At 33.2% G+C, this 11963-nt stretch overlaps 2 protein-coding genes across 6 annotated transcripts in view; one reads left to right on the top strand and one right to left on the bottom strand.

Moving 5' to 3' along the window:
- LOC117102833 overlaps positions 1-7381 on the top strand; it is a 14833-nt gene extending 7452 nt beyond the window's left edge. For 2 of the 4 annotated variants that reach the window (XM_033243261.1, XM_033243262.1), the window contains exons 4-8: positions 664-723; positions 1110-1172; positions 2609-2665; positions 3044-3143; positions 5125-5313. In XM_033243261.1, coding sequence (XP_033099152.1) covers positions 664-723; positions 1110-1172; positions 2609-2665; positions 3044-3143; positions 5125-5170 — 326 coding nt within the window. In that variant the 3' untranslated portion in view covers positions 5171-5313. Of the gene's footprint in view, positions 1-663; positions 724-1109; positions 1173-2608; positions 2666-3043; positions 3144-3564; positions 3718-5124 lie in introns of those variants that run through there. The other 2 variants (XM_033243263.1, XM_033243260.1) reach the window with 2 other exon arrangements.
- Positions 7382-8735: 1354 nt separating this feature from the next.
- LOC117102832 overlaps positions 8736-11963 on the bottom strand; it is a 13298-nt gene continuing 10070 nt past the window's right edge. The window contains exons 11-13 of one of the 2 annotated variants that reach the window (XM_033243257.1): positions 11425-11651; positions 10627-10656; positions 8736-9577 (exon numbers count right to left, since the gene is read on the bottom strand). In XM_033243257.1, coding sequence (XP_033099148.1) covers positions 8795-9577; positions 10627-10656; positions 11425-11651 — 1040 coding nt within the window. In that variant the 3' untranslated portion in view covers positions 8736-8794. The remainder of the gene's footprint in view (positions 9578-10626; positions 10657-11424; positions 11652-11963) is intronic. The other variant, XM_033243259.1, reaches the window with a different exon arrangement.

The following is an 11963-nucleotide window of genomic DNA, read 5'->3' on the forward strand; positions in this document are numbered from 1 at the left end:
TTCTGCTTATCTTGTTGTCAAGTAGGTTACGTAACGGTGAGATAATTACGATCGCGGCGAGGAGGTCTGTACCTTTGATCTTCGCTCGATGTTACTCCTTCTGTTCTATTTTCTCTATGGTAAAATAGACTTCGCTGACAACGAAAATTAACGTAACCAGAATGCGTTAATTAGCGTTAAGTTATGCACGTGACCAAAAAAAGTATGGCCAATTGGTCAGTTTAGCAACAGCATTTGCGTTAATATAATTTTGATTAAATTTCAGAAAATACAAATTACAATATTACACACATAGTTTAAGACAAACATTAACATGTAGTATATCTGTTACCTCTTAGGCCTACACATTGTTATTGCTCCTTTTTGGATTTAAATCATTTTAATTATTATTATTATTATTATAAATATTCTGCTATTGATAAAGTTTCTGATTTTATTCTGTATATAGGCCTACTAATCATACTCTGTTTTGGTTGGGATGGGTTGTACTTGGGGGAAAATAATAATTAGTGAAGGGTAGCTGCGCTTTGTAACCGCACGGAAAGGCCCTATAGAAGAGCTAAGTAACAAGTAACCTTTTTTAAATAATTAACATTTCTGCTATATTGAAGGTTCATGGAATAAATAAATTTTAATTGTCTAAAGCATTACGTATTTTCTTAGTAGTTCCAAAAGAAGTATCAACTGCCAATAAAGTTCGACCAACGTTAGAAGTTGCTGGATGTAAATTATTTTTGTATATATTTCAATATATAATTTCATTATTATTTTCCTTTGTTACTTACACGCATTATAGACATAAAGACTCTCATAAAAGACATCTTACTTAGATATAGGCCTATTTATATATTATGTCTAACATATGTAGGCCTATATATATATATTTTATAAATAATTGTTGAAAATAGATAAATAAATAATATAACAAAAATATAGGCCTAATATAAATTATTTACATTAAAAACGCACCGTAATTTATAGTAATCTTAATGACTATAATAGATATACAAATCAAATATTAACGAGTTAATAAAAAACAGTAACAAAAATAACATTAATGATACTAGATTCGTCACTTCTCCATAATGTATGCAATCTACGTTTTTTAGATTCAAAGATTGACGAAAAGAAAGAACAGAAAAAAACAGAAGTTCAACCGCCAAGTGGTACAGGTAGGCCTAATAATGCAAAATGACTTATTGGCATGTACACTTTTGCCTGTATTATTGTTATAATTTAGAAATACAGGTTGATTGAAAACGTTGATTGAAAACCTCCCACTTAAATGTTAAACCCCACCCCATACCCCTGTATAAGTCGCTGCATTGCATCCTATTAATTTATACTGTGACATACTTTCTTAACGAAGATTATTGACTTTGTTTATTCCATTTACGGTACATTAACAACATTCATTATTTCAATAGTATTGTTATATGGTGTGTACGAACATAACGTTCCTTTTATGACAAAGTTCTGTCTGTTTTATTGATATCTCGATATTCATATTTTTAGTTTTTTATTTCTCAAATTTTGAATCTTTTATTAAATAAATTCCAACTGAAATAATTTAAAGCATCAATTTTTCATTTTTAATTCCGAAAGAAGTATCAACGGCCAATAGAGTTCGAAAACGTTAGAAGTTGTTACATGTAAATAATCCTCATAAATGTTACACTTAATGGGATCATTCAACTGGTTTATTTTGAGTAAGAGTTTCCGTAGTATTATTTTCATTCGACTGGTACGTAAAATAGACTTCGCTGACAACGAAAATTAACGTAACCAGAATGCGTTAATTAGCGTTAAGTTATGCACGTGACCAAAAAAAGTATGGCCGATTGGTCAGTTTAGCAACATCATTTGCGTTAATATAATTTAGATTAAATTTTAGAAAATACAAATTACAATATTTACCCACATTGAAGTCAAAACATAATTGTAGGCTAACAGAATTCAAAAACTGGATGAAAACATTTTTTTTAGGAAAAACCCATACTGCCACAATCTGAAGCAGCTTTGATTACGCAGCGTGTATCGCGGTAACTATGCAGTCATTTTGTTTTGAGTATTTACCAGTTTTCTATTCGACTGGCTGGTCGTCTTCGTTAAGCAGGATTTACCACTGCGCAGGTGGGCGTGGTTTAACGAAGAACGACCAGTCGAATACGGTCAATATAAATCTTTCGGGAGTGTCAATCATACTTAACAACTGACCAATCAGAATGAGGCCTGAATACTATTCGCTTGTCCAACAAACAAACGTATCCACAACACGTTTGTTGCACCTTAGAAACAATATATCCAAGTGTCGGGGCTTAGCGATGGTTAATTTGTTTTCCTAAGTTACTTGCAAATTATTTACAATACAAGTATAGGGTACTGGTACCGGTACCAAATAAATAAACCCTTTAATTATTGCATGAATGATAATGAAAATGAAATAAATGAAATACAAAGAAACTTCGGTAAGTTAGTTGAATATAAACATTCAATTAAATCAAATAACCAATGAAAATATTTTCCATATTATAATGTCTAATAATTCTTTTTTTGTAATATGTAATTGTAAATTACATAGAACGATGTATGACAATCTTTTTTTCAGATTCAAAGAATGATGACAAAGAGAAAAATACAAAGGGTCATCCAACAAGTGATACAGGTATACGCCTAAAAATAACACCATTTCTTGGTATTACGTTTTCTGTATGAATTTACCAATAATTAATAGTATACATTAATAACCCACCCAAACCTGAAGTTCAAAATGTTCGCATACTGGTCTATTGTGTAGACCTACACCGATGACAATGAAGATTTCGTGTTTCTGTGTAGGTCATATACAAACATGCTGTCGGTTAGGCTCAATCCTTTTATACATGATAACGTGAATGGGCCCGAACAGGAAACATTGATGAAAATACAACGTTTATGTAATGAGTAGTTATCGACGATCTCTTAGAGCGGCAGGGTGCTGTGCAAAAAGTATGCCTAAACGGATTAATGGTGTACAATAACAAATGAACAATTTTTCGTTTAGGTCCAGAAGCTGTTATTATAGCCCTAGATGTTGACCAAATCGACGAAGCTAAACAAAGAGGTTTCTTGGCTAGTTGGAAAAAAAATAATGGCAATAATAGGTAAAAGAACATCAATTTTTATAAGTTTTGTTTGAGCCCTCGTTCGCTACCACTAGCAGGGGCGGATCCAGAAATGTCCAAAAGGGGGGACCGGAAGCGGGGGCCGAAAGTTGGGCCGATTGAGACAACACTGCCGTAGGGGGTCTGGGGCATGCCCCCGCGAAATTTTTGTGTTCTAGACGCCCGAACATAACATTTGAGGCATTCTGGGCTTGGTCTATTGTGTAGACCTACACCGATGACAATGAAGATTTCGTGTTTCTGTGTAGGTCATATACAAATATGCTGTCGGTTAGGCTCAATCCTTTTATACATGATAACGTGAATGGGCCCGAACAGGAAACTTTGATGAAAATACAACGTTTATGTAATGAGTAGTTATCGACGATCTCTTAGAGCGGCAGGGTGCTGTGCAAAAAGTATGCCTAAACGGATTAATGGTGTACAATAACAAATGAACAATTTTTCGTTTAGGTCCAGAAGCTGTTATTATAGCCCTAGATGTTGACCAAATCGACGAAGCTAAACAAAGAGGTTTCTTGGCTAGTTGGAAAAAAAATAATGGCAATAATAGGTAAAAGAACATCAATTTTTATAAGTTTTGTTTGAGCCCTCGTTCGCTACCACTAGCAGGGGCGGATCCAGAAATGTCCAAAAGGGGGGACCGGAAGCGGGGGCCGAAAGTTGGGCCGATTGAGACAACACTGCCGTAGGGGGTCTGGGGCATGCCCCCGCGAAATTTTTGTGTTCTAGACGCCCGAACATAACATTTGAGGCATTCTGGGCTATCACTTTTTCTCTCTTTTTTTCCTTTTTTCCCCTTTTTTTTACCTCCCAAAAGGGGGGGGGGGGCCGGGGCCGGGCCGGCCCCCCCCCATATCCGCCCCTGACTATTAACTAAATTATTACCAATAGGTTAAATACATAGACAAGGGTTATTTAAACCCCTTATCTTGAAATAACATGTTAAGCAGTATTTAATTATTGATAAATTTCTCCAGAAATCCAGACTGTGAAAAACATGTGACACGCCAAAATATGGCCCTGATGACATATATATTGACTATATAGGCACATCTATATGACTATATATGGGCATAAAACAATTTTTTTTTGTAAAAGAAAATTTGATAATCTGGACATAGCTTTTTGATATTCAGTGGCAGATAAAAATGTTTTGCCGGGGTGGCGCGAGAGGCAATCGAGGACTTCTGTTTCAAGAGGAAAGGTTTAGGTTGTTTACCTACTTTACCTAATATGGGGGTCCAGAGGGCTTCCACAGCCTCCACAGCCATATTAATATTAATGTTTTATCTAAATAATTTCGCACTTGGCTAGAGATTTTTTTTTTTGCTGCAGCGGGAGATGTGTATAAGAGACAGGGGGGGGGGGGGGGGGGGGGTAAGAGGATAATTCTCCTCTTCCACCACTAGACCCGCACTAATGTTAGTTTGTGATTGGCTTTCATTTAGTAGATACACATAGCAAATAATATGTCACCAACGATTATAATTCAAATGAATCCAACGAAAATCGAGTACTGTACATGTTTTACACATTAGGCCGGTCATTTTGAAAGTTGTGAAGTTTCTCAGAAAGTAAGCATTTCGAAAAATAATCAAATTAATTAATAGTCAAATTAATAGTCAATGTGTCAAATACTTATACACCTCAATTACATATACAAAATAAAAATAATTAATAATAATTACTAATCATTAATTATTAAAATTATTAATAATAATTAATAATCAATATGTATATAACGTCTAAAGTTAACAACCTCGAGGTACTTAACAAAAATAAAAACAAAATAAAATGAGCAGCTATGTAAGAGATGGTGACTCACCCACTAATGTCAAGAAACGTTGCTGTCTCATTGAGGCAATGTACAAGTATACCATGAAAATAACAAGCACACAAGAGAATGCTTTTTGAATATTGACATTAATTTTAATTTATTTTTCTTGATATTTTATAGCAATCATGGCTATTGCAATTGGAATCTTTATTGCCGTAGGTCTTAAAATTTTCTCTACGTCTCAGCCACTGCATCACCCAACGATCATTCCAGATGATTTACAAAATATATTAAATATTGTTGAAAATGAAATGCGATTGAATGGGACAACGATGGATTTAAGTCTGATTGATCTATCCAACGTCAAAGGATCCACATTAGCTGAATTGATAAACATGTTTCCAAAAGTTACGTTTTTCAATATGTACAGTTGTAAATTAACAGGTAAAATAATTAGTGATATGCTAAATGAAATTAATAAGCAAGGTATAATATTGAAAGAAAATTTGTTAGGTCTTTGGAGCAATAATCTTTCCGATATTGATGGCAAATCATTAACTAAGTTAATTAATGTACTTAAACAATTTAGTGACGATACATTTTTAAAATGGAGTGATTATAATCTAGCATTTGGTAACTTACAAGATCTTGTATATTCATCCGGTGATATAAAGTTTAAATGGAGTACTGTTGATTTAAGTGAGACTAACCTTGCCTCAATCAGTGGAACCACTCTAGCTAAACTGTTTCAATTATTTCCAAACTTACAATTTCTTAATTTGTATAGTTGTAATCTATCAGGTACTATTATTAGTGATATGTTAAATGAATGTAATAGGTTGGGTATAACACTGAAAGAAGATGTGCTCGGTCTTTGGAAAAATAACCTCTCCGTCATCGACGGTGAAACACTTTTTAATCTAATTAGTGTACTTAAAAGATTTGATAACGATACCGCTTTGAAATGGAGTGATTATGATCTATCAGTTGACAATCTAAAAGATCTCCTATACTCATCGACTGAAAATGCAAATTTCAAATGGAATAACGTAGATTTAAGCCTTGTTAATCTTGCCTCTATTAGTGGAATCACACTAGCTAAGATATTTCAACTATTTCCACACTTGGAATTTCTGAATATGCATAGTTGTAATCTATCAGGTATTATTATTAGTGATATGTTAAATGAATGTAATAAGTTGAGTATAACACTAAAAGAAGATGCGCTCGGTCTTTGGAGCAATAATCTTTCCGATATTGATGGCGAGTCACTTGCTGAATTACTTAATGTACTTAAACGATTTGATAAAGACACCGCTTTAAAATGGAGTGATTATAATTTATCGCTTGGTAACCTACAAGATCTTTTGAATTCATCTAGTAAAACTTACAAATTTAAATGGAAAAATTTTGATTTAAGTGAGATAAATCTTTTTTCAATCAGTGGAGCTACACTAGCTAAGATATTTCAACTATTTCCAAAATTGGAATTTCTTAACATGTATAACTGTAGACTATCAGGAACTGTCATTAGTGATATGATAAATGAATGTTATAAGTTGGATATAGTATTGAAACAAGATTTAATCGGTCTTTGGAGTAATAATCTTTCTGATATTAGTGGTGAATCATTAACTATGTTACTTAATGTACTCAAACGATTTGATAATGACACTGCTTTAAAATGGAGTGATTATAATCTAACAGTATCTAACCTACGGGATCTTTTGAATTCATCAGGTGAAAATGGTAGTAGATTTAACTGGAGAAGGATTGATTTAAGTAATATTAACCTGTCTTCTATTAATGGAACTACACTGGGTATTCTGTTTAAAATCTTTCCAGACATGTACTATCTTGACATGAGAAATTGCAATCTAACAGACATGATTATCGATGATATGCTGAAAGAATGTGACAGGCAGGGTATAGTACTAAAAGGAAAAACAATAAATATTATACACAATTGCTTGCCTAATCATTATCAGGAATCACTTGCTACTATTATAACCTAGGTTGAGAAGTTAAAAACAAAGACCCGAAATTCACAAAATTGATTGGACTGTTTTTAACATAAGACCTCATAATTTGAATAGCTTTGACACAGAACCAGCCACAGCATCACTTGCGCTGTTTGTTTTGGCAGTGTCAAGTAAGAGTTATCCAGTATCTATGTGCTCTCTGTTGACGATGGTCCTAAAATTAAGCCTAGGTAAGAAACCATGCCAAGCAATTGGTGATCAAGTGATCTCTTCAAACTCAACATTAAATATTAAATTTCCATGCTTAAATTAAAGATAGTCTGTACAGCGGCAAAAATGTAGAAAATCCAAAACAAAAATCAATTGCTTAATATTTGAAGAAATAAAAATAAAAATCTAGTCGTTAACTTACAAGCAAAAAAAAAAAAAAAAAAAAAAAAAAAAAAAAAAAAAAATTAATTTAATATATCGAATATTTGTCCCAAGACTCATTTTGTACGTATTAATTGTCAGGCACTATCTACGACAATCCCTAAACTGAAAACAGACAAACAAACAGACAAAACAAACACACAAACAAACCAGGGCGAAAACATAACTATCCATTTTTTACGTGTTTACAAGCATTTTACTATGATAATCTTAAGACATGATTACCAGTACAATTATAGGTCTATTATTACGTGATATGTCTATTCGTAATTTTTTTTTGCTAATTGTGGTTTTTAATTGAAAGTTAATAACTTAATTAAATATTCAAAAGTAAGAAATTAAAGTTAATTTTACTATTGTAGTTAGTTAAGTTTGTTAGTTATCTAATCTTGATCCAGTTAGTTTGAAAAAAAATTGAAAATGCATTTAACTTCTTAGTTTTGTTTTTAAATTTAATACATGCGATAAGTACATGTGCGATTCTTCTGCATCTTAAAACTAGAGTGAAAAACCTGTTCAGTAATAGACATGCGACATCAAACTTTGTGTTTGTTAAAGCTATTTTAAAGAAAATGTATTTGTTACCGTATACGCGAGTATAAGGCGACCCGTGTATAAGACGAGCCCCGAGTTTGAGGTTTTTCTAAGATTTAATACATAACTTTTGTAGCAAGTTAATGTAGGCAATTTAAAAACAAAATATAACAATTCAATTGTTAATAAGGTTTACTAGTAATAAAATGTATTTTGATAAATATATATATTTTTGAGTATACGGTACAAGCAGCGACATACTCTATGCTGCGGTGGTAAAATAGCCCATAAATAATGTTAAAATTCTTGAGTAAAATGCTATCCGAAATATCATGGAGTTGGTAATTGGACCTACGTTTTGACAGATGAACAATGGCTGATAGCACTTTGTCCGATAATGGACTATGTTTAGAGTAAGTTTGACCTAGTAGTTTATACATACACATGCTCCTGTCAGGAGGCTATTTTTGTATTTTTTGTCATGTAATTATTTTTCATAAATTATAACAACACTATGTGAACATGTATATATAAGCAAACTAGGGATTAATTAACTTGTAATTTTGTTTTGTATAAATTTCCAGATTTGAAATTTCCTCTTTTAATATTAGATGTTGATGGTTTACTTTGAGTATAGCCCTGAATTTTTTTTTTTAAATTAATAATGTTATCCTGTAATTATTCCTTGTTAACCAGATGCTTTTTGAAAAATTATGTTGAAATTGAGTGTTTTTTATATCAATCAATGAAATGGAATAAAATTATAAACTTTAACAGGTATTGCATTTGTAAGTGTTTCCAATATATTACACAAGACATTGTAAAAGCAGAGAAACCTCAACATTATAATATTACAAAATTTATTTCATATTTTACAAGTCTTTGAACAATGATCAGGAAAATCAGTGATTTTTTGCTTCCTTACTATCAGGTCCATTATCATACCCTATTTCTGTAGTTATTGGTTGTTCTGTGACACTTTCTTCACTTTCATCTCTCTTAATTTCATTTACTATAACTTCTGTTTCTTTTGCAACTTCCTCTTCCTCCTCCTCTTCTTGCAAAGGAGTAAGAGACGTAGTTACCACACTCTTTGGTATTTCTTGCCTTTCATCTGTGCTGTCAGTTTCTTGTTCAATATCCACAGGTTCTGGTGAAGGTGGTGGCGCTGCAGGTGCAAGTATCTCCTCTACCAATTTCTCTGGGGAATCCAAGTATGCATGTTCATCCACGGAAGGCCAAAGATCTGGTGTTGTCATTCCTGTTAGAGCAGGAGTCACAACTGGCACTGGAGATGCATTAATTTTCTCTGAAGGTTGTGCTGCTATGGTGTTGGATTCCTCCCATGGTGAAATATTCCATGACCGATTATTACTGATAAGAGGTACTGGAGACTGCTGTTGCTTATCTGAGTGATTTTTAACATTATCAATGATAGAAGGACTGATTGTTCTCTCCTGGATTGTCCCAAGAATTGGTTCTGGTGTCTGCTGATTTTCTGCATGGAATGGTGTGTTTACTGGGGTCTTGGGAAGAGATCCATGGGTATGATTTTCAAATTGGTTATTTGTAGAAGTCTTGGAGGTTACACTGCTAAAACTAGCTTCCTTATGAACGGGAGCTGGTGTACCTACAGGTGTCAATGGTGCATTTGCTGAAAGACTTGGTGATATAGCATGAATTGGCTGCAAAAAAAAAAAAAAAAAAAAGGTAAATAAACTAAATGAAACAGTTATTAAACACACTACAGTGGTACCAAGACTTTTTCACCAAACACAGCTTCAACAAAGGTGAACATTAATATTCATGAGTGAGAAGACACACTGAAATCAATCCACAGATGGTATCAACGTTACTGTAATGACCAAAACACTGACAGGCAACTTGAGGGGTGTAAATTATTTTCTACAAAACACACCAAATCGGCAAGGCTGGGTATAAGGGTTTGATAATTTTTGCCCGGAATGAGGGGTGTCCCAATGACAAGGATGGAGAATTACAGCTAATAATCTCCAAGGATGAGATTTTTTTAGTAGGAGTAGGTAATTTCCTTCAATTAAAAAAATTGAACTGTCTTATGGAAAATCTCCAGCCATGCAGGAAAATTCTTCACCCTAATAGGTATATGTGGAATATTACTGTGGCCAAAAAACCCAGGCCGGAAACATCCCCAACACCCCCTCAGCCCATATACCGTAGATTTACAATGCATTGAGGTTGCGTCTCATCACAGCTTATCACCAATGATAAGTGAGGGGTAACTCATGAAAATTAATAATATACATTAATTGAGGCTGTGTGAAAAAGTCTACCACCATCTACAGCTCCATACTCATTACACTGCCATCTATATTAAAAATCAACAAATTCTTCCTGTTCAATTATGATGATGTTAAATGATAATGGACATATTAATATTAATAAAAGTAATATTACATTGTACTACTATACACATAAGTTAATACTGATTATGAATGAGTAGCAGTTATCAGGTAGTTAAATGGTTGTAGCTTTACTGCACTGTTGTAAGATGAGCATGGAGCAATTAGTAATCAATCAACTTATTGCTTTAAATATGATTGATAGATTTAATCTGTCATGGAGGGTATATCTTTAACAGATAGAATAACAAAACACAATGTTGCCAACCACTGCAAGCAAGCAAAACATAGCACATTATTCAGATGAAAACATGATTACCAGCAATCACACACAACAAGCAAACATAAGTTACCTCATAAATATACCAATGTAATGAATCCAACTGCATGCAATGGGGAAAAAAACATGCATTCATATATTAACTATCTTAAATAGATTTCAAAAAGAATCAATTAAACTATTCAGATAATTTGATATTGTTGGTGCTAAATTGGTTATCTTCTTTATATACATAGAGCATACTATCCAGAGACAATGGAACTAGAGTGAGGCAGTTACAATGCATGGTGCATTTAGGTGGAAGTGGAGAAAATGAAATATATGAATGCAGAGGTTTGATAAGAGTCAACTAAAGTTGTAGTGGATGCAGAACATTGGATGCATGGTTTGGGGAGGAGGAATGCATGAAGATAGCGATGATAATTTAATTTAAATGTGTATGGTACAGTAATTAAAATTTAATAGGACAGTTATTGCATCTAGCAAATCTAATAATTTGAAACTTTCACAATAATTTACCACAGAAAATGTGTTAAAATATCATTACATATGAAAATAATGTACTATAAATTCCAAAAGAAATACAGTTTTACAAAATCAAGTTCTCATTGTTACATGCACTATTTCAAATTAAAGAGTTTAAATTTATGTCATTTTTGTTGGTTTTGCTCTACTGTAAACATGATTATGGGCAAATATGGGCAGGCAAGAATGAAATTGCATGCCATCCAAAATTGACATGAGGACCACTATTTTAGGGGTTTGGTAAGTTGAGTTGGATTTTGTGAGAATAAAAATAATATTTTTAGCCAGGGTATGCTCCAACAAATTTAATTCATGCAATGAAGAATAATCAAATTTATTTTCTTACATTTTCTTCAGCAGCAAGACTGGAATGTACTGACGATAGCTGGTGGGGAGACTTGGCTCTGCATGGGGGACAAGGGCTCCTCTGCATGGGTGTGACAGATGTTACTAGTGACATCCTATCTGGAGACATGACACTTGGAATTGTAACAAGCAATGTGGAGGCCTTTTCAGAATGTGTTGGGGTGACTGGTTTGAGAACCAGTTTCTTTTCTATACTTGGTATTGGTCCTGCAAATAAAAAATGTAAAAATTAAGACACATTACCAATGTAAGCTCTACTAATGGCATGACTACAGTGACAGGGTTGAAAGCCTAAAGTAATTTTACCATTTTCCTCTGTTACATCTTAAATACTAATCATGTCCTCCTAAATCGAATTGACCACAACTATAATGATTATAATGGTAATGATGTCACTGATAATGCTGATCTCATGGCTTACTATCATCAAGGATGTATCCTTGCCATTATGATACATATATCATTATCATATCATAATAATGCTGGTGTTAATGATGATATTAATTATGATTATTATGA

This window comes from Anneissia japonica, unplaced genomic scaffold (assembly GCF_011630105.1).
Source record: "Anneissia japonica isolate Jap-2015-1 unplaced genomic scaffold, ASM1163010v1 scaffold32248_len650992_cov182, whole genome shotgun sequence".
In the NCBI taxonomy this organism is placed as follows: Eukaryota; Metazoa; Echinodermata; class Crinoidea; order Comatulida; family Comatulidae; genus Anneissia; species Anneissia japonica.